We start from the raw sequence: 25,216 nt of genomic DNA, 5'->3' as shown, positions 1-25,216 counted from the left end.
ATGAATATAAAATCCCAGTCCTTACAAATCCCCAGTTTTGTTTGTAAAAAAGGCTTTGTTGCTCTCACCATTCTGACAAGAAGAGACGGCCGTCTTATATTCTTCATTCTCCACTTTGATACTAAAAATTTGTCAGAATGAGGGCAGTAACTGAGATGTTTTATAAATCCAGTTGAAGATTGTAAGAATTGGAACTAGGTTATATATTTCACTTTGATATTAAATCCCAAATTACCTTTTTTTTCTAAATGTTGTTATTATTTCCAGGATAAGACAGCTTTGAAGTGACTATTTTAATTCTATTTTTGTATGCAGCTATTTCAGGAGTGGAACATCAATCATTTTTAGCTTCTAATGAACAATTCCCTTCAATTCTCTATCCTTCTATCTCCAGTTCTTGATTAACACTTTATGAGGAACTGGACTAAAGGGAACTAAAGTTGGTCAGTGTCTTGGTCAAATGGCCAAATTAGAGATTTAAATTAAATAGGTTGGATGGAGGGAGTGGTTGAAAAGTAGAACCTGCATGAAATAAAACAAGGTGAAACTTAACCAAAATTTTTTTTTTAAAAGGTGCAATGCAAACTGATCCAAGCCACGGCACAAACAATCAAGAAAAACAAATTCTAGATCTGTTATAGGATCGTGTGAAATTGTGGGGCAAAACCTGGAAAAGTCCAGGCCAAAGTTTCAGGTCAATGTAGCACAGGAAAATAAATGCTCCATCAGAAATGAAGGAGAAAAATAAGAATAAAGAATGAACAATGGTCTTTGCACATGAAGATTAGGGGGATACAGAACAAGTGAGAATACAAAGCGGCTAAGGACACCAGCCCAAGCAAAATGGGTGAAGGCAAAGATAATCAAGGAAAGCAATCAAAATTTACAAAATATTATTCAGTCACTTAATTGAAAAAGGCAAACTAAACTGAAAATAGAACCATTAGGTAACACGTAGTCAAAAATCATGGGCATGGATAACAAGTTGTCAGAAATGTAACAGAACCACCTGGCCTCAATATGTAACCAATTAAATGATATTGGAAGATATTATTAATCATATAACATCATTTAAAATAGCATGAAAATATTAAACTAAACTTTTTAAAATATGAAAACTTGATCCAAGCAGCTTATATTTGTGGATTCTGGAAGAATTTAGGAAAGTGATAACACAGGCATTATCACAAAAAAAATAACAATTAATTGCAGAAGAGTATAGGATGAGAGTTCGTTTCACATCAGTTTTAAGAAACATCACAGCAAAATGAGAAAGAAAAATACATCCAGAAACCTGAACAGTTGTGATGTCAACATTTATAACAACACAGAAATTCCTGCTTAACCTCCCGTCCCTTATTTTATGCCTATGCTCTTAATCGCCATATCTCATTGTGACAACAAAGCTAGCTATCTGGCAAGGGTAATGCTGCAAATGTATCATCCACTACGTAACACCAAAGATTATGATATGAGCATACCAAATTAGGCCACAGGTAACACAGTAATCAGCTGGCTGAAAAATAGAAAGCAGAGAGTGGAAAGAAACGTTGATAATGAGATAAGTGGAAGGTGGAAATGGATTGCATAAGGACCACTATTGGTTATTCTTAATTAGCAATTTAGACTGGAATCAATTTCTTAGCTTGAAGATGAGATGTCATCAAATTATAAGAAAGAGAGTATTGAGCAGATGGGAAATGATCATAATTAAACATTAACATGTTTGCAGATTGGTCATAACATTGGAAAATGAATTTAACTACAAGGACATACTTTTTAAGAACAAATATGAGCATCATGCATTATGTACAAAACAGAAAGCAAAAACAGGTTGTGAAGTGCAATGCACAAATCATTAAAAGTTGTGACACAGGTCACGATGGATATAAAGCAAAAGCAAAACAAACATGAGGTTTGTTGCATTAAATCTTGGTGAGTTTGCACATGGAGGATGATCTTCAGTTCTAGTCACAAGAATAATATTGAAACACAGGAGAAGGTGCAAGATTTATGTACAAGGCTGCCACCTAAACTGGGAGATCTAACCATTCAAGAAAGGAGCCGGGGGTGCAGTTATTGTGAAAAATATAAATCTTCGAGGTGATTTTAAAATAATGAAACATTTTTATCAGGTAGGCACAGATTCTGGGAAATAAATAAGTTTATTATTTTTTCAATGTACTTCAAAAGTGACTGATGTACCACATGGATTTTTTATGACTACTCCTACATGCTTAGACATATTTGTATTTGAGCTTCTCTAATAGTATGAAGCTTTAAAGATGCCATCTTCGATTTCTGGACATCGCCAAACTGTGGTTTCATCTCTTTCCTCTGGCTACAAGACTCTCTTCATTTGGAGATAAAACAGCATCTTTGTTCACTAAAATAGAGGATGCCATCAAAAGCACGGAGGAGGAGATGGAGATAGTGGTTGACTTAGGTGCGATGAAACCGGGAAGGGAATTGGTTAAAAGGTTAGCAGTGTTCAAAGTTGGTTAATTATTTCAGTCAGCATGTAACAAATACTGCTGGGAGACAAATTAAAAATAATAATAAGGGAAATACTGGTATACCTTAAAGAATATCCATAATAAAATCAGATCTATAACAAATAGTTTGTGTTATTATATGCAGATACACAAATTTAACTAGATTATGTTCCTTTGTTAAAATTACATTTCTTAGTATTGTATTATTATTATTTGCCTCTGAGATGATCAATAATATTTCCTTTAATTAGATTAATTCATTTATCTCGACTTGAATCGTGTATATGCAGCTGATCACACGTTGCTATGTAGGACTATGTTATACCTCAGAGGCAATTTATGTTTAACAGAACTTATAGGTCACAGGTGTAGAAATCACATCATTATCTACCTACAAGACTACATGTTTGACCATGTGTCATTTAATGCCATCTGTATCTTAAGTAGAAACAGTCCCAAGGACAGGCAGTGAAATCACCAGAGGGTGATTCCTCTTCACCAGTGAGAATATAAAACCAACTGTGAAAACACATGTTGCTTAAAAGTTCCAGCAGTGATTTTTCACTTCCAACTGCAGCTACTGTTAGGCAATATAGAAACTACAGCTGTCCAAGTACAGGCATAATGCTTGGTCATTCCCTGCCAGTACAGGCAGTGCTATATCTCTGCAGTTACTGCTATTCATTTCTGTCCTAAGCTGCCCTCCAAGGCAGCAGTTAAAAAAAAAGCAGCTGACTAAAGCATTATATAAATGTTTCATTGGTCAAGCAACATCTATGGAGGCAAAGGGATCTTGATGTAGTGTCAAAATCTGAAACGTGACCAGTTCCTTTGCCTCTAGGGATGCTGCTTTATCCCCAAAGTGTCTCCAGCAATTTAGGGTTTTTTTTGCTCCAGATTCAAGCATCTGCAGTCTCTTGTCTCCATTTACCACCATCTTCTTGAGACGAGTTAGTTGAATTATAATCTTTATGGATTCAGGAATGATTAATATTCAAGCGTCTTTTACAGGATGTAACCAAATGGGTACTTTACATTTACAAACTACCCTGGCATTAAAGTAATTCAAGTAACAGAAATTTGCCCGAACACAATTCAGTCGCCACCACCAAAAAATCTGGGATAGGGAATAAAAGTCGTCTCCTACAAAATTAATGTGAAAAATGTAAATAACTAAATGCAAAATATATTATTTTTCACTTCTTGATATATACATAGATGTCATGGTTTCATGTTACTGAAAATCACAGCAGTCACAAACCCTACCTGTAACTCGTGGGACCCCTATACTCAGCTTTGTTCTGTCCTGTCCATTTGCTGGAAATGAAGTAATTGGAACATTTAAGCAAGGCCCTTCGAGCTTGTTCTACTGTGCAACCTGATCATGGCTGATCCTCAATCTCAGTATCATTTTTCTGGCCTCACCCCATACTTCTTGGTGCCTCTTGTGTCTGAAAGCCATGAAATAATCTTCATTAACTAACAATTTGTCAGTGTGAATAGCCTATTCATATCACTATGTGTGACTTGTATGTATGTAGATGACTTACTGTGGCATTTTCAGATAAATACCACTTAGGGATTGGTAGATGATGATTATTCACTTTCCTGTATCCCCTTCTGCGTTCCTCTCCTTCCCAAAAAATAGAATTGAGATCAGGAAAGTTATGATTGATGTCAATGCCATCGTGCGTCCAACGTCCCAAAGACCAGCCTGCCAATTCTGAACCCTGAAATGCAGCAAGATAAAAGGATCATATTTAAACATTCTTGACGGGTAAACTAGGCACATTTTAGTTTTTGTGAATGGCTGGGGAAAGCAACATAAACAACACGCTGAATGAAATCTTACCATCTCAAAAGACTTTTCATAACCATCCGGATTAATAGATGGCAACAAATGGATCCTTGTCTCCTCTACAAGGTGCTTGATTCGTGGATTTCCCGCCAAGTACGCCTGACACATGAACTGCATCAGTAAGAGGAGTAGTTCACGACCAAGCACTTCATTGCCATGAGCCCCTGATGAGTAATGGAATTCAGGCTCACCTGGATCAAACACAATCAAAGATCACCTTAACACAACTAAAGAGAATGGATCCATGGCTTACCCCACATCAATTCAGACTCTCCTTCAGTGATACTATTAAGGGCTGTCCTTTCCAGTGACTATTTGATTAAGTAAACACTTACAAATAAAATAAACTATACTAGATTAAATTTCAGAGAGGATTAACAATTCCCCTGCCTTGCCACTTTGAGCTATAATTAAGTGACACCTCTCTCAATCATTGTTTGACCACTTTGCTGATAGATACAGGACATATTTCTTGTAAACTACGTAATAATCCTTAAATGTTTGCCATTGTTTGTCCAGTGTCATAGCTTTTGAAGCAGTTTCCCAATCTACCAGAACCAACCCACATCTGTTCCTTAGTTACTTGGTTTGTTTGGATTCAAGACCTGGTTTTAAATTGAACTAAATTGCTAAGATTGGAATAGGAAAGTTGACCCTTTTACATTCACTCTTTTCTTAACCATAAGATTATCAACTTGTTCTCACAATTCAATGCTGCCTGTTTTCATGATGGTTGTTAACATGCTGAACTAGAAACTATCTCATATGTACTCAGTGAATTCATTTTCCACACTATGACTGCCAATTCTGTTTGTCTAGTACAAAGTTAAGTACTCTATGATTACTCTATTACACCTGTTATATGCACCATTTTGGGAGCTAACAGAGAAATTGCAGATATTTCTTATCTCCCACCAAATTGATTCTACTTGATTTGCTGAGTTTAAATCTTTTTTTTCCACCCACTGCTTTTACTTTTCCTTTGTTATTACAATGACATGTGTTAGTAATTATTTTGTGGATTCCATCCTTTTGTTTCAGTTTTGCTTATTTGTTTTCAAAGTTAAGTATCCTTGAATATTTCAATCCCCAACTTATTCAATTTGAAACCATGTCCCCAAAACATCTGTGAGATTTTTAATTTTTTAAAATGTAGACACACAGCCCATGAGCCCATGCTGTCCAATTTACACCCAATTAACCTACAACCCCCAGTATGTTGGAATGGTGGGAGGAAACTGGAGCCCCCAGGGAAAATCCAGGCAGACATGTAGAGAACATACAAACTCCTTACAGACAGCGCGGGATTCAAACCCCGGTCCCGATCGCTGGCAATGTAAAGGCGTTGCACTATCTGCTACGCCAATCGTGCCACCCAATTTATTTCCATTTGTGCCAGCAATTTTTCTACTTTGCAATGACAGATGTCAGTAGTTAGATCACACATGTCAAACTCAGGCCCGTGGGTCAAATTTGGCCCGTGATATAATTATATTTGGCCCGCAAGATCATATCAAATATGTATTAGAGCTGGCCCGCTGGCCGCCGCGCCAGTATAGCACATGCACAGCTAATACTACAAATCCCAGAATGCTTTGCAAATGCATTGGCGCCGACCCGTCAGCCCGCTAATCGCCCCCACCTCCTCTCTTTACTTTCATTGGTATCTGCGACCTGTCGCCCAACTCGCATGTTATAAACCCCTTACGAAAAATGGCCAAATGAAAGACAGAAAACAGGATCTTTCAAGACAGGTGGGAGGGAGACTCTGACCCCACAGTTTGATGAACTTGCATTTAAGAAGAGATGCCAAGTATCTGGTTTAGACCCAGGTGTATCAGAGTAAATCACAGTGGAGCAAGCTAAGCTTGGATTCATATTTTCTTTGGTTCACTTTGGACTGTTCATAGTTGAAAGATTGGATTTTCATTGAAGCAAGTTATTATTTTTTTGACTTGTTGGCTTGTGAAAAAAAATACATTTAAAAAGGAGCTTAAAGGCTATAGAGAAATATTATTTATTGAATATTTTATTTCTCATTTGTTAATGCTTCTTCTGGAAAGAGTTTAACCAAAACTATTATTAAACATTTATTTAAATAAGTAAAAGTTTAACATTACATATGTTGAAAGAAGAGAAAACATGCAGATGTTGTTGAAAATTTTCAATAAATATTTAGTTTGGCCCACGACTTAGTCCAAGTTTTTAATTTTGGCCCTCCGTGAATTTGAGTTTGACACCCCTGAGTTAGATAAACAACCTTCAGGTTTTTGTCTTACACTTACGTTTGTAGCTTCCACATTCCACTCTCCTTTCCACTTAATTCCCTAAATTTGCTATATTTATTCTTGCACTTGAACCTAAGTCACAGTTTAATTTAAGTGAAGCCCATTCTAGAGGAACAGCTCTCTTGCCCATCCCAGCCGAGGTGTCTACCCAAGTTCATCCCATATGCCTGCATTCAGTCCAAATACCATTAGACTCCAAAACAACAACAACCTCAATCAGAGGTTCATTTAAAGGTCTTTACTTTGCATATTATTTATTACTGATTTTTTTTCTTTGTTTGCATTTCTTTCCTTGTTTACATTTCTCTCTTTTATATATGTATATTTTTTTTGAGTACAGGTTTGTTTTTTACCGATAAGTAGAAGTTCTGCTTAGCCTGAAGGAAAAAAGAATCTCAGGGACGTGTACCTCTTGAAAATAACTCTGAACTTTGAGTTCGATGACCATACAATGATGAGTCAGGAAAATATATTCCTAATCTTCTTTCATTGCTCATTTCCAGATGCTGTCCTGCTGAAGTTATAGTTCCTGAGGCCTAACTTCCTTAAAGGAGGCCACACCAAAATGGAAAATAATTCATATTTTAATTCCACAGGTGCAGAAATTACTTACACAAATAAAATACTGTTAATTATAATCTCTCACCATTTTGCCTGCCATTTGAATCCCAGCATCTACCTCCAAGTCAGTTTGCTCTCAGAATTAGTCATTTCCCAAATTGCGACCCACAGCTTTGTGATTCCACTTAACTGATTTCCCATGAATCAGTATGCTGGGCTAATTTCACATTTATTTTCTGAATTACTCTCTCTTTGTTCAGTCAGGGAAGAGTTGCCAGCAGTCCTGGGTACATAGTTAAAAGCAGACATGGTCACCTGCCACTAATTGATGATTGAGTGACTTCTTGTGGTGCTATTGTGAGAGGAGACCTGAACTGCTTCCAAACTTGTCTCGACAAATCTCGATAAGGGGTACCAACCCAAAATGTTGGCATACCATTTCTACCGATGGATGCTACCTGACCTGCTGAGATCCTCCAGCTTTTCATTGTTTGTTTGAGATCTGACCCACTTGATGAACGAGTGAATAAATTTAATTTAAAAAAAGATTTAGACATACACCACGGTAACAGGCTATTTCAGCCCATGGGGTCCATGCCGCCAAATTTACATCCAATTAACCTATACCCCTGGTACGTTAATTATGGTATCTATATTTTAAAAAGTAACATAATAATTGTTTTAATCATATCGAACCTCTGAGTGAGTATTCAAATATTTCTAAAAGTTTGTTTCAGGAACATATTTTTCAGAAATGTTTTTATCTCCAAAATATTTTATTAGCTGGTATCATCTCACGTTATCTGTGAAAAGAAAAGTTAGAAAAGGAATGAGACTCCATTCTTTAGAATGTAAATCTTACCAACTTCATGCTCTCCTGGATTATCAGAGATCTCGATGGCATACAGTTTCATTCCTTGATAGCTTTTGCCAATGTTGTAGATCCTAGTTATGTTTGGACACTGCTCATTAACAATCTTCATCATCTGTTCAACATAATGAACATTTTGGTGAGAATGAATGCTCTTTAAGAAATACTTTGCTTGAGAAAAATTGTCATTGGCTCATTTCCTTTGGAGTTATGAAACTGCGCATATAACGAGTCAATCAGATACGATTAAAACATTGGTTTTTCAACAATTTCTTCCCACTCACATTCCACCTTTAAGCAATCCCTGTGCCATAAGTGCTCTGTGATTAGCAAGGGATTGCTTAAGGTGGAATGTGAGTTTAGGGGGCAGCTTGAAAACCATTGTTCTAATATAATGTATTACTTCCTTATCAATATAGGAATGACACTCTTATGACCACTTCTAGACATTGTCATTTAGGAGGGACTTCAGAGGAGCATTAATGATTTCCCAGAACTATTCCAAGAATGAAGAATTCCTATCATGTGAATGGAGTAGCTGGGATTTTATCAGCATGTGTCTAAAATAGACTGAGATTAAATTTTAAATTCAGACATACAGCACAGTATGGCTCATGAATCTGTGTCACCCAACTTACACCCAATTAACCTACATCCTTCGTACATTTTGAACGGTGGGAGGAAACAGTAGTACACGGGGAAAACCCACACAGTCGCGAGGAGAATGTACAAACTGCTTAAAGACAGCGCGGGAATCAAAACCCCATTTCCAATCAATGGCGCTTGCTTTGTGCTAGCCGCTATGCCCAAGGTGTTGACCAAAGTATTTAAAATCATAAATAAAGAGAAACTATATTTAATTGTTGAAGGGTCAACAAAAAAAGGACCCATATTTGTGGTTATTGAATAAAATAAAGGTGAAGATAAGATTTTGTACCCAGATAGTGGTAAGAACTTGGAAGTAAAATAGCAGATATAATTTGTAATAGTATTAGATAACTGCTCGAAAGAACAACAGTTGCAGGATTGTGGGTCATGACTGAGAATGCGAGAATAATTGGACATTTTGAGAGAATTAACCATGATGTATCATTTTCTGTGCAAATCTATGTCATAATTTTATGACATGTTGGGATTTTCTTATTTGCCTTGGATCTGACTGAACTTCAGAAGCCATGGTACATTGTTATCAAAACTATTAAAGGTATTTCCACAAAGGATTTATTTTTTTACATTTGTGGTGGTTAAATGCATGAGTAACTACAGAAAAGATACTGTACAATCAAAGTTGACATGCCAGGGCTCATACTTCAATCTCACCTGGAGGCACTCACTTCTGTAATTATTATTGTGTGCATGAGAGAGAGAGAGAGAGAGAGAACAAACATATATAAAATGGGAGGGTAATGTACAAATTTTTCTGCACTACATCACAAGTTGATGTTGTGCCATTCTACAACAATACAAAAGATGCCAATACAAAAGAAACACATTTCCTTCAGCTTTTAAATCCAGACCACACCTCAGTTGGGGGAGCCACAAATTCAACAGTGTGTTAGTGGGTGACATGCTGCGAATGAGCAGTGGAATAGCTGTCAGTCACTTACTGCAAAACATCAAGGCACAGGAATGTTTCATTCAGCTGCCTTTATTATCACCTTCTCAGTAACCTCATTTAAACAATGCTCTGACTCTCCTTTCCTCACTGGGACACTTTAAAGTGATTGCACCAAATGGGACTAATTTTTGCAATAAGAGTTTTACCAAGAAAACAAGGCATTGTGCAGAATAGCCCTTATTCCTTAATACCACTGGACAACAAAGTTTTTAGTTCCTGAACACTTGTGGGTGTATTTTATGAATTTTGGGCTGCTGATCAAGAAAAGAACCTTAAAATTTTCCTATCTCGTATCCCTTTTTTTAGATATAATCTATTTTTGTGAATTCCTATTTTATTTTAAGTCAACTTGAAGCATACTTAACAATGAAGTGCAACATGTCATTCATTGAAAATTAATTTTCTGCAAATGCACTTGGACTTCTTCCCTGCTGATCTAAGTGCAGTCAAATTCACCAGAACAATGCCACTATGGAAAAGCAGTATCGGGGCAAAGGTACATCACGTAAAACTACAATTATAATGTAACATATATGAAATTCTTTAATTTTAAATTCTTAATTCTTTAAGGCAAACAGAGTCACCATTTTGCTTAGTGCCCCTCACAGAAACCTGGTATTCCAAGGCAGTCTTCCCTCCAAGTACTGACCAGGCCTGAGCCTGCTTAGCTTCCAAGATCAGTCAATCTCATGCATATTCAGACTATTAGGCTTCGACATCTGGAATCCAGAAAGTACTGACTATTGTTTGCCACTGACATGAGAGGCATCAGATGCCAAGTATAAACAAAAATTATCAGCAAAAGATTTTTAGTTAGCTGAACTAATGTAATGCGTTAGCTTTATTATATGATTAATCATGTTATATTTAATAAAAGTTAACTTCATGTTTCTCCAACTTCCTATGTGATACAGAAAATCGGAAAATATCTTTGTGTTCAGCTTGAAGCTGTCTACCATAATCCTCTTTTCTTTCAGGAAGAAAACCTTATTAAAAAAATTGTCATCCAGCATAAGATGTAGCAACATAACAGTAAAACACCTAAAGTATGTGATCAGACTACTTGGAAATCAAGTGTTTTGACTTCTGGTTCCTCATTGGGGTTCCGATTGCCACACTCCCCTGGCACTCACTGGGGTCCTTGTTCCACACTCCATTGAAACCTATCAAGGCTCCAGTACCCCTGGAAGCTTAACAAGTTCACCAGAAAATAAATTAAAATACTCTGTAAAATCTAAAAAAAGACCAATTAAAAGTGTGTTAAGAGAATTAATGGAAATAACATCAAATAGTCCTGAAAATCTGCCAGTTTTGCATCTGTGCATGCCAGGTTGTTGGAGTTTGGCAGAAGAACGTGCCTGATCCAACTTTCGATAAGATGATCTTCTATCTCAACACCACCTTGCTGTATAATATCACTTAATTGACTTAATATCTAACAACGCGGAAGAGGAACGAGTGGTGATTTCACTGAACTATAAAATCCTTCTTTGGCTTGCCAGGATCAAGGTTATGAGGATGATTATTCTGGCTCGGGAGTTTACACATGGAGTCGCAGCTCAGGATAAAATGTCATATACGCACATACGAGACCCATAAGGTAATTAGCATACAAAATGTTCAACCTTGCTGTTTGCAGATGTTCAGTGGCTGAGCAAATTCAATCTGATTGAAAGGTGTCTTCATCAACGTATAATTCTCAATAATTTACCACCTAAAATGGGTTCCCAGCACCAGATACATCTACACCTTCCCTCCCTGCCTTCCCTCCCCTTTCTGCTTTCCATAGTAATCGCTCCCTTTGTAACTCCCTCATTGATGCTGAGGGGTGGGTCCTTCAGCATTTCTGTGTTTTTACTTAACCCAGCATTGCTTTAAGTTGTGCTGTATTCAATTGCATGTACTGAAAATAAACCAGGATTATTAACAAGCATAATGTTCATAAAATAGGGATGTTGAGGCATAACAAGAAGCTTAAATCGAATTGCTGAGAGCAAATAATTGTTATTGTTTTGGTGAGTGGGAAACCTCTAGGAAAGTGGTGGCATTTCATAAGGGATTTCCAGTCAGGTCTCTTCATTATGAATTGATTCTTGTGTCAACGCACAACATTTAAATAACAGGTTTTTGAATTGGATTGTGAACTACTATCTGATCACCCGTCCTTCAAATGATTTAGCAATTTTTAAGGAAATTGTATGGCTTTTATATAATACAAATATTCCTATGGTTTGTGAATTCACAGTGCTTGTATCAGTACTTAAAATAACAAGGCGTGAGGGAGTTCAAACTTAATCACAGCAACTATAAAGTTAATAGTAGTCATAATTTCCACAAAATATAAAATTCTCAGTATGATTATATGGTTTTTTTAGTTTGATCTACTTATGCCATTTTTTTTTTTTTTTTTTTTTTTTTTTTTACACAAAAATAATATTCAAGTTTCTTTTATTGTCACGTGTAATATTACATGAAATTGCCCTCGGTCTACCGCAAGACGAAGATTCATCACCAGCAGAAATTCCCCTTACAGTTAGAGAAAGAGAAGCAAAAGAGAGTCCCTTCAATCACTGAGGGTCCGTGGATTCACCTCAAGCTCTCCCTCAGCCTCTGCAGTTACACTTTAGTCCAAACCATTGGCAGCCTGAGCTCCAGATCGCTGTTTTAACCTTAATGGAATAATAAACCATCATTTGAACCATAAAGTCACAAATAGCACACTTTATATGACCAAAAGAACAAATGATGATTACATTTTATTCTTCAGGCCAGCTGAGAGAGAGCAGCTAGATCATGACTACGTTAGATCATGATTAACATCTGTAGAATTTGCTCAATTCAAATACAGCTTATTTCTTTGTCTTTGTGTAGTTTATGCAGTTTATATTGTAAATTATTTAGTGAAGTTCTTATTTCAACTATTAAGCAAATGTTTAGCAAGAAACTGCCCATTGTTTCAGTGTGTGGGTGGGATTCTGTAGCTGATGGCAAACATACCGGGCTTCACAGGTGGGTCTCAGTTTCCTACAGGATCAAATCTCTGACAAGAATTTGCACTTTGAACTTGGCAACCTACAGAATCCTCCTTCTGCCTTTTCTGATTTTTCCTTGAAGAAGGGCTCAGGCTCGAAACATGGACAATACATCTTTGTCTCCTGGAGATACTGAAACAACTGGCTGAGTTCCTCCAGCATTTCGGTGTGTTTAGTGCAAACATACTGCTGTCTCTCTGTCAACGCCACATAGAAATGTCAGCTGCCTGACTGTGTAAATCAGTTTTGTAAACAGCAACTTGACTGGCCTGCACTGTTGAAGGATGAAGACGAACATCAAACAGAAACGTAATGAATACTTGGATAGTAGAGCGAGGGAGTCTTTATTACCACTCTCACCACTCCTGCATAGTAGTGCAAAAATAGTTCTGATTCAGTCACTGTTCACAATTTCCTGTTCCTCTTTTATCTACCACAAGGTCATTGGGAACAGGAGCAGTCTAGACTGAAGATTAAAAGGAAATATGTACATACAGTGTACATTATTTGACCAAAACAGAAACATTTGAATCATTAATTCTTCAAAAATCCTCAATAAATATTTGGCTATGAACAGGAATGTAGAAATATAGCGTATATAGAAACAGAAGAGACTGGATGATCAAAGAAATGAAACATTGTGTGCATTAGTTTCTGAGTTCCCTGGATGTTGGGCATGGTGAAGAGCTTCTGTCTATGGATAACACCATAACAAAACTGAAAGGTTGAATCACAGGGTGATTATTCTGAACCTATGCCCGGCAAACTTCGGAAATCAGGGAAGAGTTGTTCATGACCTTTCTTTGGAGACAGCGCTATGGTAACTGTGTCACCCCGAGTCATGGAAAGAATTTCCATTTCCATTTGAAAGTTACAGTTGAATTTGTTTCTGTCACTGCTTCAGCTGGGATATTGCAAGGTAACAGGCCCTTCCAGCCCACGAGCCTGTGTTACCCAAATACACCAAATAACCTACCAACTCCAGATGCTTTTGAAGGGTGGGAGGAAACCAAAGCACCTGGAATAAATCCTCATGGACATGGGAACAATGTAAAAACCGAGGTCACTGGCGCTATAATCTTTCTTCTTCTTTTCTTTCTTCTTTGGCTTGGCTTCGCGGACGAAGATTTATGGAGGGGGTAAATGTCCACGTCAGCTGCAGGCTCGTTTGTGGCTGACAAGTCCGATGCGGGACAGGCAGACACGGTTGCAGCGGTTGCAGGGGAAAATTGGTTGGTTGGGGTTGGGTGTTGGGTTTTTCCTCCTTTACCTTTTGTCAGTGAGGTGGGCTCTGCGGTCTTCTTCAAAGGAGGTTGCTGCCCACCAAACTGTGAGGCGCCAAGATGCACGGTTTGAGGTGATATCAGCCCACTGGCGGTGGTCAATGTGGCAGGCACCAAGAGATTTCTTTAGGCAGTCCTTGTACCTTTTCTTTGGTGCACCTCTGTCACGGTGGCCTGTGGAAAGCTCGCCATATAACACGATCTTGGGAAGGCGATGGTCCTCCATTCTGGAGACGTGACCCACCCAGCGCAGCTGGATCTTCAGCAGCGTGGACTCGATGCTGTCGACCTCTGCCATCTCGAGTACTTCGACGTTAGCGATGAAAGCGTTCCAATGAATGGCGCTATAATACCATTGTGCTAATTGCTGAAATGCTAAGCTTTGAAATACTTCTGCAAGGGAAAAGGAAGTCAGCCAGCACAGCCCCAATGTCTTGTGCACAAGTAAACAGCTCTTTAATAAGAATGAACAGCAAAGGTCTTTCTTACCCCTCTTCTGCCACCAAAGGCTGAAGAGAGAGTGAGGCAGATCATGGTTCACTGAGGTGGAGAGGGCAGATATCATGTGGAATATCCAATACATCAGAGAACACTGTGGAGAATTGAAAAATGAATCTGAGATGAGTGAGTGTTAGGGAAATTGATCCATTCAGGACTGGAGTGGGATAATAGGGGAGGTTTGTTAACAGCTGCTGGAGGTGTGATTTTGTGAAGAAGTGCTAGACCTCTTTGAGGATGACCAAGTTTTTTCCCATGCAAATGTATTCCATAAGCATAAAAGACTCAGGAGAAACAGTAAACTTTGTGATAAACTTTCTGATCAATTACATTCTGTTGTTAAACAAAATAAACATTGTAATCTGCACAAGAATTTCTAGGTATTTCCTTTCCATGATTTTATTTGCGTAAAATCTGTTTTCCTTCTCTTCCCTTAAGAGTGATATTCTGGTTCAATTGTATTCTGAAGGTACTATATGTTCTTTATAGTTGTGCAAAATGCTAATCCTTCACCTGTGTGCTATGAACCCAAAGAATGAACGTTATTTGTGAATTACTCGAAGGCTGCATCACAATGCAGCCCAATCACAACCTCACTTCAGGTCTGTACCCTTATCTCAGCTGAGTATTGATGAGGAGGAGCTGGTGCCTGGGTAGTCTTTCATTTGCCACCCTGATGCTCACGCACCAATGCCATCACCATTTAGTTGAGCCAGTGAGCACAGGTTGGGATTCCATGCTGAAATCTCTGTTGCTCTGGTTCAGTCACACAATGTCACCATCAACTGGATGATTGATGGTCATGTCAAAAGATTTCCAAAACACTTCCTTGATTAAGTGTCTGCATTTTTGTGCAGAATTGCAGTTAAAAACACTGCCTGAGCAATATGTTAGAGACAGTCCATTTTAATATTTGACAATTAGTTTTTCCTTAATCAAGTGAAGACTCCATTCTGACTTTCTTAAATTTCACCCTTCAGGCAGTTCAGCTCTTAAAATATTTAACAAATCTTCATTAGGAAATAGATTGGAAAGTAAGTTATAAATTTCAAAATAGGAACACAAAATAACAGAAGTTGCATAATGAGAAAAAGTCATTCAATTTGTTAGGAGCGAGATTAAAACATTGACTGCATAAATTCTTTCAGATAAAGTCACTTCGTGTAGTTCAAATTACCAGCTTCTGAAAAACATCACAACATAAAAGGCCATTTGTCCCTTCGTTTATGGCAGTTTCCAGGGCAATTAAACTCCTCAGCAATGCCCACACCACTCCCCCTCCCCCCACCAATGGCAGCCCATTGTCACATGTCCATCAAATCCACCGTGTCCCTCCCACCATCCTTTCATGGTCAGGGTATTTACAGTAGCCAATTAGTGCACTAACCAGCGCATCTTTGAGGAGCAGAGGGAAACAAAGCATCCAGGGGAACCCAATGTGGCGACTCAGGAAGAGGGTGTAAACTCCACACAGACAGTACTTGTGTGGTGGTCAGGATTGTACTTTGGTTTCTGGAGCTGTGAGGCAGCAGAACTTCTCTTTCTTTGGCTTGGCTTCGCGGACGAAGATTTATGGAGGGGGTAAAAAGTCCACGTCAGCTGCAGGCTCGTTTGTGGCTGACCAGTCCGATGCGGGACAGGCAGACACGATTGCAGCGGTTGCAAGGGAAAATTGGTTGGTTGGGGTTGGGTGTTGGGTTTTTCCTCCTTTGCCTTTTGTCAGTGAGGTGGGCTCTGCGGTCTTCTTCAAAGGAGGCTGCTGCCCGCCAAACTGTGAGGCGCCAAGATGCACGGTTTGAGGCGTTATCAGCCCACTGGCGGTGGTCAATGTGGCAGGCACCAAGAGATTTCTTTAGGCAGTCCTTGTACCTTTTCTTTGGTGCACCTCTGTCACGGTGGCCAGTGGAGAGCTCGCCATATAATACGATCTTGGGAAGGCGATGGTCCTCCATTCTGGAGACGTGACCCATCCAGCGCAGCTGGATCTTCAGCAGCGTGGACTCGATGCTGTCGACCTCTGCCATCTCGAGTACCTCGACGTTAGGGGTGTGAGCGCTCCAATGGATGTTGAGGATGGAGCGGAGACAACGCTGGTGGAAGCGTTCTAGGAGCCGTAGGTGGTGCCGGTAGAGGACCCATGATTCGGAGCCGAACAGGAGTGTGGGTATGACAACCCACACTCCATTGTGGCATCCTCATATCACTCAAGTTAAGTAAACCTGCTGGGAATCTAATTCTCTTTTCCTTCTGCGTCAATAAGGAACAAAGGCCTACCTGTCTCATTTCCTTGTAACTGTGGTGTTTGAAATCAAGCTCATCTGTTGTGGTGACTTCATTTCGCCTGTGGTAATAATTATTAGGATCTGAAAGTAAACAAGGTACAGTACTGGTTTAGATTCTATTTAGTTAAGATTAAAAGCATTCAAAGGAACTCTTAGCAATAAAATGGGTGAAACAAGATCTATTTACAGGAAATTGTGGCCATTCATTGGGCTTCAGATTGTTGTTGAAAATAGGTATTAGATTCTAATATAGAAAGGACCTCATAACTGTTTAAGAGAAGTGTCTATGGTCAGCAGAGCTGGTAATGTGACTCCCTCATTCAAATTCTGTAACAGAATTGAGTACTAAGGATAATATCAGTTCTAATTGAAAACAAATTTTCCATTCTTGACTTCAAGGAGCTCAAGTCACCCCTGCTTACATTAACAGCTCTGGGGCTCATCTTTATGGCATTACATTTCCAGAAACATGCCCAATACTCTTTAAATTTAAATGCAAATGCAACCCTATCGAGGTGTTATAGACAGATCAAGCAGAAGAAGTCCAATGTTAGGTTGGAAAAGCTTATTGGGTAGGCATTTTTCCACAAAGAATTAATGGATTGAAATTTTAGGTCAGGCTGCAGAAATTGAGAAATGGATGAGGAGATAGAAAAGGAATCAATAGGTCACAATGTGGGTAATGGTGTTAGAACTGCCAAACGGTTAACAAATTACACAGAAGCTGGGAAATATCAGTTGAGCAGCCATAAAAGTCAACAAGCGAATGAGGCTGGGTCTGGCAGGCATCCACTGGCAGTTTCCCAACTGCACTCCAGTAATGGATGCAGCATTGAAGCCCTACTCGCAGAGTTCCCCAGAATTAACCCGCGTAGAATTTGCCCACTCAACAGCCAAGACCGGATCAAAGAAGACCAGAAAGCAGAAAATAACTTTGATCCATACACAATTTTAATTGATCAAGTTCAAGTTCATTATCATCTGATTATATATCCAATCGGACAAAATATACACCCACAATAATCACATACATCATAAAATTTAATACAATAAATATGTGTAAATATTTTGAAATAATTTACTCATTTCATACCCAAGGTTACAGGTTCATCAATCTCACAATCTGTGGGAAGAATCGATTTCCTAGCCTGGTGGTCCTGATTTTGATTCTTCTATACTTCCTTCCTGATGATAGGAGATCAAAGATACTGTGTGATGGATGATAGGAATCCTTTATAACTCTTTGCACCCTATTTTTAAGGCTTTTAAATTCCTCTCAATTTCAGTTTATATGGTGAAAGTCCATTGAGATCAATGGGAAAAATCAGATGACTGGAGTAAGATGTGGTTACTTATTTGATTCTGTTCAGATGGTTTGAATGTGTTTTCCATAAATGTTTTTATACGAGTGGTTTTTTTTGTTCTCTCGGTGTTTTTATTAAACACCAGCAGGAAGCCTGGTGTTGCCCAGGAAATAAAACACTCTGACTTGGTGTGGTTCCTCAGTTTCCTGCTGCCTGCTCCTTGCATGTCTGGAAGCATCGCCAGTGAGGCGAGATTGATGTTTCTCTGGTGTCTCTTGCCTTCTCCTTTGTCTAACTCTTACATGCTTGTGAAGAGCAGCTCCCAATGTTGCTTTGCTTTCTTTGGGCCCATATTGAACTGGGTTTGGCCACTTGTTTTTATTCTGAATGTTCATTGATGCACAGTACTAGAGAAGGGGGAAATCTAATCCACAGAGTTTGACAAATCTTTTTGAGCTACAGGCATCACTCTCTGCGGGCAAATTATTTTGTGCAAGGCATGGGAAAATCTGATATTTACAATTTTCTCTATCATTTGAAGATATACGTCTAAAGTAAAATAACATCATTTGCATGTTATTTTGTAAAGTACTTTGAAGTAGGCAGGCAATGTAAATGTCATTTTCATGATTCATCTCCTTAACCTTAATTTTAGCCATGACCTCTTTCGATATTAATTACACACTATCATTTTAGCCATGACCTTTTTCTATATTAATTACACACTGATTTTAGATACAAACGTTCAAACTGCAAAACAGCCCAAGACCAAAATGTGCTAGGATGCTTGTCAAATGTGGATATCACAGTACAACTTATCTTTGCTTAGTGTAATCAAAATCTTTGTCTTTCAGTGTTGAGAGAGTAGTGTGTGGCAACTTACTGGGAATCAGTTTCAGACTATTTTATTTTGCCACTTGTCTGGGGTGGGATACTGAGAAGTTGGAATGAATGAGCTCATTCCTGGCATTCAAGTGACTAAAGCTTACACCTATAGTATATTCCAGTGGTGTAATCATGGAACCTTGACAAACTGTGTCTCTAATTCCATACTGACATAACATATTTAGAACACTGAACATTACAGCAAGTGGAGGTTTACACAGGTTAGAACCCACTCCAGAACAACTTTCTTATTTCTTTCCATATTTTCACAGTTAACCTTAGAAAGTGCTGCAACTTCGCTCAGGATCAAAAGGTGGAGCAGCAGCATCAGTGGAAGAAAAAGAATGGTCAATATTTCAGGTCAGATCCCTTCATTTCCCACTGATACTGCTCGGCCCACTGAGTTCCTCCAGTGGATTAAGTTTTTGCTCCAGATTCCATCATTGCCCATTTCTCATATGTCTCAGTTTGCTCAGGACTTGAGAATGACAGTGTAACATACGCACCGATAGTCCAAGATCCAAGATAAAAAGGACGACAACAGCTAAAATAGAACAGCCAGGAGACTCTGAAATGTCGGCATTAAATTGTCAGAAGCAAAGATTCACACAATATTTCAGGACCCTCTCCCAGATAGATTTTTCACACATGTCTTTGTCCCTTATATCGAGAAGATTCAATGAAGAGTCAATCAGTTTTCAAATCACACCTTTCAGTCTCTATGTTCATTCATATATAGTATAAACATCGATGTGTTTTGTGTGGAAACCAGTGAAACTATAAAATAAAAATAAAAGGATGTTTCAAATGCTCAGCTCTTCAAGAAATATCTACGGAGAGAGAAAATAACTCTATACCTGAGGTCTATACCAGGCAGAGAATGGGGAGAGTGAGAGAATAGAAAAACAGTTTGTGATCGAGTGGAGACCAAAAGAGTGAAAGATGGATTGCGAGATGGAGAAAATGGCATCTTAATGATGGTTAGGCTGTCTGGCAAGGAGGTAAGCACATAAAGAGAGAAAAAACAAACAGAACCAAAGGCATTGAAATTGTGTGATGTAGAACAGAGCAGATGCTGAAATATGAAACAAAGGACAATGCTGGAAAATGTCTAGCAGGTCAGACGGCATCTGCGGAGAGAGGAAAATACTGAGTTTCATCGCTATCAGGACTTGGAGTGTCAACCTGGGACAACATGTTGATGTTTTTTTTCCCTAATTTATAGCATCTGCAGTTTTTCGTTTTTTGATTCCGATTTCAGATTTATTGTCTGAGTACGTACATGACATCACATACAACTCTGAAATTCTTTTTATCTGCAGGCACGGCAGAATTACCATTACATACAGCGTGAACACATAAACAATCAAAAGAACTGTAAACAGATAATGAATGCAAACAAATTGACTGGGCAATACAGGGAGAGCAAAGACGATCAATAAAGTGCACAAGTAAAAGTCCTTAAATGAGTCCCTGATTGAGTTTGTTGTTGAGGAGTCTGATGGTGGAGGGGGAGCAGCTGTTCCTGAACCTGGTGGTGCGAGTCTTTTGGCACCTATACCTCTTTCCTGATGGCAGCAGTGGGAACAGAGTTTGTGCTGGGTGGTGTGGGTCTTTGATGATTGCTGCACCTCTCCGACAGCAGCGTTCCCTGCAGATGTACTCAATAGTGGGGAGGGTTTTGCCTGTAATGTCCTGGGCTGTGTCCACTACCTTTTGGAGGGCTTTACTGTCATGGGATATTGAAGATATCCATGAATACACAAGTTCATCAGCACTGATCTTTAGTACTCGGCCAGGAACTCCATCTGGGCCAGATGTTTTCCTCAGATTCACTCTCCTGAAGACATCACGTATGTCATCCTCAGATACAGACAGGGTGGGTTTATTGGGGACGTGGGGGTGTGGAGGAGTGGTTCTTCATTTGTCTAATGGGGCGTAGAAGGTGTTGAGTTCCTCTGGGAGAGAAGCTTTGCCATCAGCTACTTTACCGGATTTGGTTTTGTGACTGGTTACGGTGTTCAGGCCCTGCCACAGCTGTCGGGTGTCCCTTGTTGTTTCCATTTTCATCCGGAATCTCCACTAGCTTTCTGCAGGTCATACCTGCTCCTGCTGTACTGATCTGAGTCTCTGGACTTGAATGCCTGCAATCTGGCTCTCAGCAGGTTCTGGATTTCATTGTTCATCCAGAGAAGCTATATTTGCTTTTATTTAAGCAAAGATTGTTTAGAAAAGATTTATCAGAGTTCCCATGGGCTTTGATGGAAATTATATGGAGAGATTATTTCCACTAGCAGATAGGGCAGCAATCAATAAATACAGGTTAAAACTAATTGTCAAAGAAACTGAGGGAGACACACAAAGCAAGTTGTCTTGATTTGCAATATCCCAGCTGAAGCAGTGACAGAAACAAATTCAACTGTAACTTTCAAATGGAAATGGAAATTCTTTCCATGACTCGGGGTGACACAGTTACCATAGCGCTGTCTGTAACAAGTTTATACATTCTCTCCATGTCTGCATGAGTTTCCTCTGGGTGCTCCGGTTTCCTTCCACCCTTCAAAATATACTGGGTGGCATGGGCTCGTGGGCTGTATGTCCAAATTAAAACCGCTACATACAGAGAGTATCGGGCAAGATAAATAAATTAATTGTGGAATTGGCATTAAAATATTTCTTAGAACAAGTAAGAATTAACAATGTTAACAGTTATATTGACTGCAGTTAACTGTTTGTATTTTAATGTTCATTGTTTATAACATTGGATCATCTGTCAAGGATTTCAACCCAGTTTGGTTTTAAGTTACAAATATTTTGACAGTAGCGTACTTCAATACAGTTTACACCAGTTTTAAATTTTACATTTCCAACATCAGCCAGACTTGCTTGATGTTCGATGTTATTCTTTACTTCTTAACTTTGCTATGGAGTAGATAATCTTACAATTTCAGAGTTTTTTCAAGCACAGCCAGACCACACAAGATAATCTTTCAAACTGCACCTGGAAACTGGAATTAATTGTCACAGCAGCATCAGAAAAGGTGAGCTCATAAGACAATGATCCAACCAAATTCAACCCCATGATTTATGCTTTCCAGATTGAAATGAAGGATGAATACATTAATTTTCCACCATTTCATTAAAGATCAATAAATCAAAGAAGGGAATAAAGAGGGCAAGGAAGGCTGCATTACTAGGACTTCTCTGGCTCCTTGTATGACCAGAGGAAGTATGAAGGTTATTTTGCCTCTGCAGACACCTTACACCAACGAGCAAATGAAATGATATGGCATTGTCAACGTTTCCAAATCTTTCACATTAGGTGGCAAAGGAACAGTTGCTAAAGACAATTTAGAAAGAATCAATAGAGGTGATGGAAGATCCAATTAGGAGGCGGCCTATGTCTGGATACAATAAAGAAGTAATTTCAAAATTTTAAATTTAGACATTTATCATGGTAACAGGTCCTTTTGGCCCACAAGCCAATGCCACTTAATTACCTCCAATTGACTTACACCCCTCGTACATTTTGAACAGTTGGAGTAAACCCATGCAGACATGGTGAGAATGTACAAACTCCTTACAGACAGCACCAGATTCTAATCCCGGACCCAGTTGCTGTAACAGCGTTGTGTTAACCACGACACTAACCGTGAGAGAAGGCGGCCAAGTATTTGCAGATGAAGCACTGAAGAATTGGAAGAATGCAGAAATTAAGACCACAAGGGATTTAAATATATGACTGATCATTTTAATTTACTGGGATGAGAGAGAGAAAGTGATTGTGGGTCAGAGTACAGATGACTCATAGACCAATGGGCCTATTTTCTAGCCCGCTATATCCTTCATGATGCCTACAAATGGAAACGTCTAGCATTATTAAATCAACTCTGGCAACTCCTGGTCTTGACTGATGCACAGAATATGCGAGTGGAAGCATTGGGGTGTGTGAAAGACCAAAACCAGGTGCCTAGATGATCAACTTGCGTGGTACTTGGCTGTTGATTTCTGGTATTTGAATCTCATGGACCTTGTATCTTCTACAATGAAAAATCCCTGAATGCATATTAGTCAAGTAAATCATTTCTGGCTGTATTATTATATCTGATTGCATAACCAAAGAAATGATGGCTGTAGAATGTGTGGCATTTATCAGAACTACTGATATAATTTCCATTGGATTTTATGTTGGTAAATTGATTCCTGGTGATGCATTTTTTTTCAACAACTGTATTAGCATACTGGAAAAAGTTACAGAATTTGAATCTGCTGGTTACACAAACCATGAACGTTAGAATAAAAAGTAGGAACAATCCATAAGATTTGCAAGATTCCTCCACCACTAAATCAGAGTAGATCATGGTCATCAAGTTTGCTTTCCATCAATATTGCCTGAATTCCAAAACCATTATCATCAAACAATGAGCATTTTCACGACTGACTATTCATCCTTTACTGATGAACTGAGGAGAATTCAAATGTTCTTTTTTTCTCTCGTCTGCAAGGTGAGAGATAACATACCCCTCACCTTCAATAAATGTACAGTAAAACCCCTGCTTCCAGAATTCAAGCAACCGGCAAAAAAAATAGAAAATAAATAGATAAAAAATACAGAGGTTTAAAATGAGCACACCTTGCTGTTAGTTTGCCAATCTCAAGCAACTGTGAAATGCAATTCCCATTGGTGCCAGATACAAGGGGCTTTTACTGTACATTGTATATACAATTTGAAACCTAGTCAATCCATGCATGATGAGGTTTTGATGTAATGTTTTGGTTCTACTCTTCAATGAACCATTAAATTTAGACATTTTTCAATTTAGACCTATTTAGATGTACATACAGCACGGTAACAGGCCATTTCAACCCATGAGTTCATGCCACCCTATTTACACCCAATTAACCTACACCTCCAGTACGTTTTGAATGGTGGGAGGAAACTGGAGCCCCTGGAGAAAACCCATGCAGACAAGGGGAGAATGTACAAACTCCTGACAACACCATGGGATTTTAATGCTGGTCCCCATTGCTGAAGCTATAAAGACATTGCGCTAACCAGGCTTCCCATTTGAATTACAAGAATGTTTGCAAGGAAATATAATTGAGTGACATACTGTACAATACCAGAACCAAATTTTACCTGGCATGGGACAGCCCATGATCTCCACTCTCATACAGATGTCACCATCCTCATGCCAACTTCGAGGATTTATTCTAATGTAACGAGCAACTATTGGAGCAGGAAATTCATTCAGCACAGGAATCTCTTTCTCTTGATTTGCTTCAAATATCTGAGAAGTAAAGATATAAAGAAAGAAGCAAAAGACAGCACAATAATGCATACCATAAACTTTTGAAAATCTGTAATAGACTAGATTTTCAAACCACAAAATAATATGCTCCATGTTATGGCCTTTTTGCAAATAGTGCAAAAGTGTGCAGCCAAACTCAATTGTCAAGTGGGAATGTATTTCATGAAATATGATGCAGCTAGATTATAGGGAGAACTTGGAGAAAAAAAAATGACATGGGCTGCTGTGGGCTCATCTTTGCTCTCTTGTAATTTCTCCAGCTTTGCAAATGACAGATGATATCAAATGTCTTTACCAAATACCCAATGGTTCTCTGACATGAAAAAGATCTTAATATCTGGGAAAAGAGTTTCTGTCCACATCATAAGTATTTACAAAACCAATTTTTCGAAAGTTCAAATTTATTTTCAGAGTACATACATTATGTCATGTTCAACCCTGTGATTCTTTTTCTCCTGTGGGCGAGGCAGAATTAACAATATTGGTAGTGCAAAAAAACTGTACCAAAGAAGATACATAAAGAAATATGTATCATAATGCTCATAATCACTTCATGAGGACCTTAAGCCATGGATTCCAGTGGTCCCTTTATATACGCACGCACGCACGCACGCACGCACGCACGCACGCACGCACGCACGCACGCACGCACGCACGCACGCACGCACGCACGCACGCACGCACGCACGCACGCACGCACGCACGCACGCACGCACGCACGCACGCACGCACGCACGCACGCACGCACGCACGCACGCTAACTACCCTGCACAAACCTGCTGCACTCCTCCCACCCCTATTATATTGCTATATTACATTCTGTCAACCTCTCCCTCACCCTTCCACAATTGGCAAGCAACTTACCATCTTACTAACTCAATTAGCTAATTACAACTTCCATCCCCTCATCCTTACCTGAGCCAAAATGC

At 39.0% G+C, this 25,216-nt stretch overlaps 1 protein-coding gene and 1 long non-coding RNA gene across 17 annotated transcripts in view; one reads left to right on the top strand and one right to left on the bottom strand.

The window, feature by feature from the left end:
- LOC138744136 (uncharacterized) overlaps positions 1–20,418 on the top strand; it is a 31,122-nt gene extending 10,704 nt beyond the window's left edge. The window contains exons 2-3 of the long non-coding RNA XR_011345311.1: positions 11,194–11,291; positions 20,298–20,418. This is a non-coding gene — a long non-coding RNA (uncharacterized lncRNA). The remainder of the gene's footprint in view (positions 1–11,193; positions 11,292–20,297) is intronic.
- Positions 1–25,216, bottom strand: part of cpxm2 (carboxypeptidase X (M14 family), member 2) — a 172,389-nt gene that overhangs the window by 88,559 nt on the left and 58,614 nt on the right. For all 16 annotated transcript variants that reach the window (XR_011345305.1, XR_011345306.1, XR_011345304.1 and 13 more), the window contains exons 6-10: positions 24,116–24,266; positions 16,779–16,867; positions 8,065–8,188; positions 4,348–4,544; positions 4,046–4,225 (exon numbers count right to left, since the gene is read on the bottom strand). Coding sequence is in view for 10 of the 16 variants with exons in the window: in XM_069899760.1 (XP_069755861.1) it covers positions 4,046–4,225; positions 4,348–4,544; positions 8,065–8,188; positions 16,779–16,867; positions 24,116–24,266 (741 nt within the window). In the remaining 6 variants the exon portion in view is untranslated. The remainder of the gene's footprint in view (positions 1–4,045; positions 4,226–4,347; positions 4,545–8,064; positions 8,189–16,778; positions 16,868–24,115; positions 24,267–25,216) is intronic.

The sequence above is a fragment of the Narcine bancroftii genome, chromosome 10 (assembly GCF_036971445.1).
Source record: "Narcine bancroftii isolate sNarBan1 chromosome 10, sNarBan1.hap1, whole genome shotgun sequence".
NCBI lineage: Eukaryota > Metazoa > Chordata > Chondrichthyes > Torpediniformes > Narcinidae > Narcine > Narcine bancroftii.
This window is presented reverse-complemented; position numbering and strand designations above follow the sequence as displayed.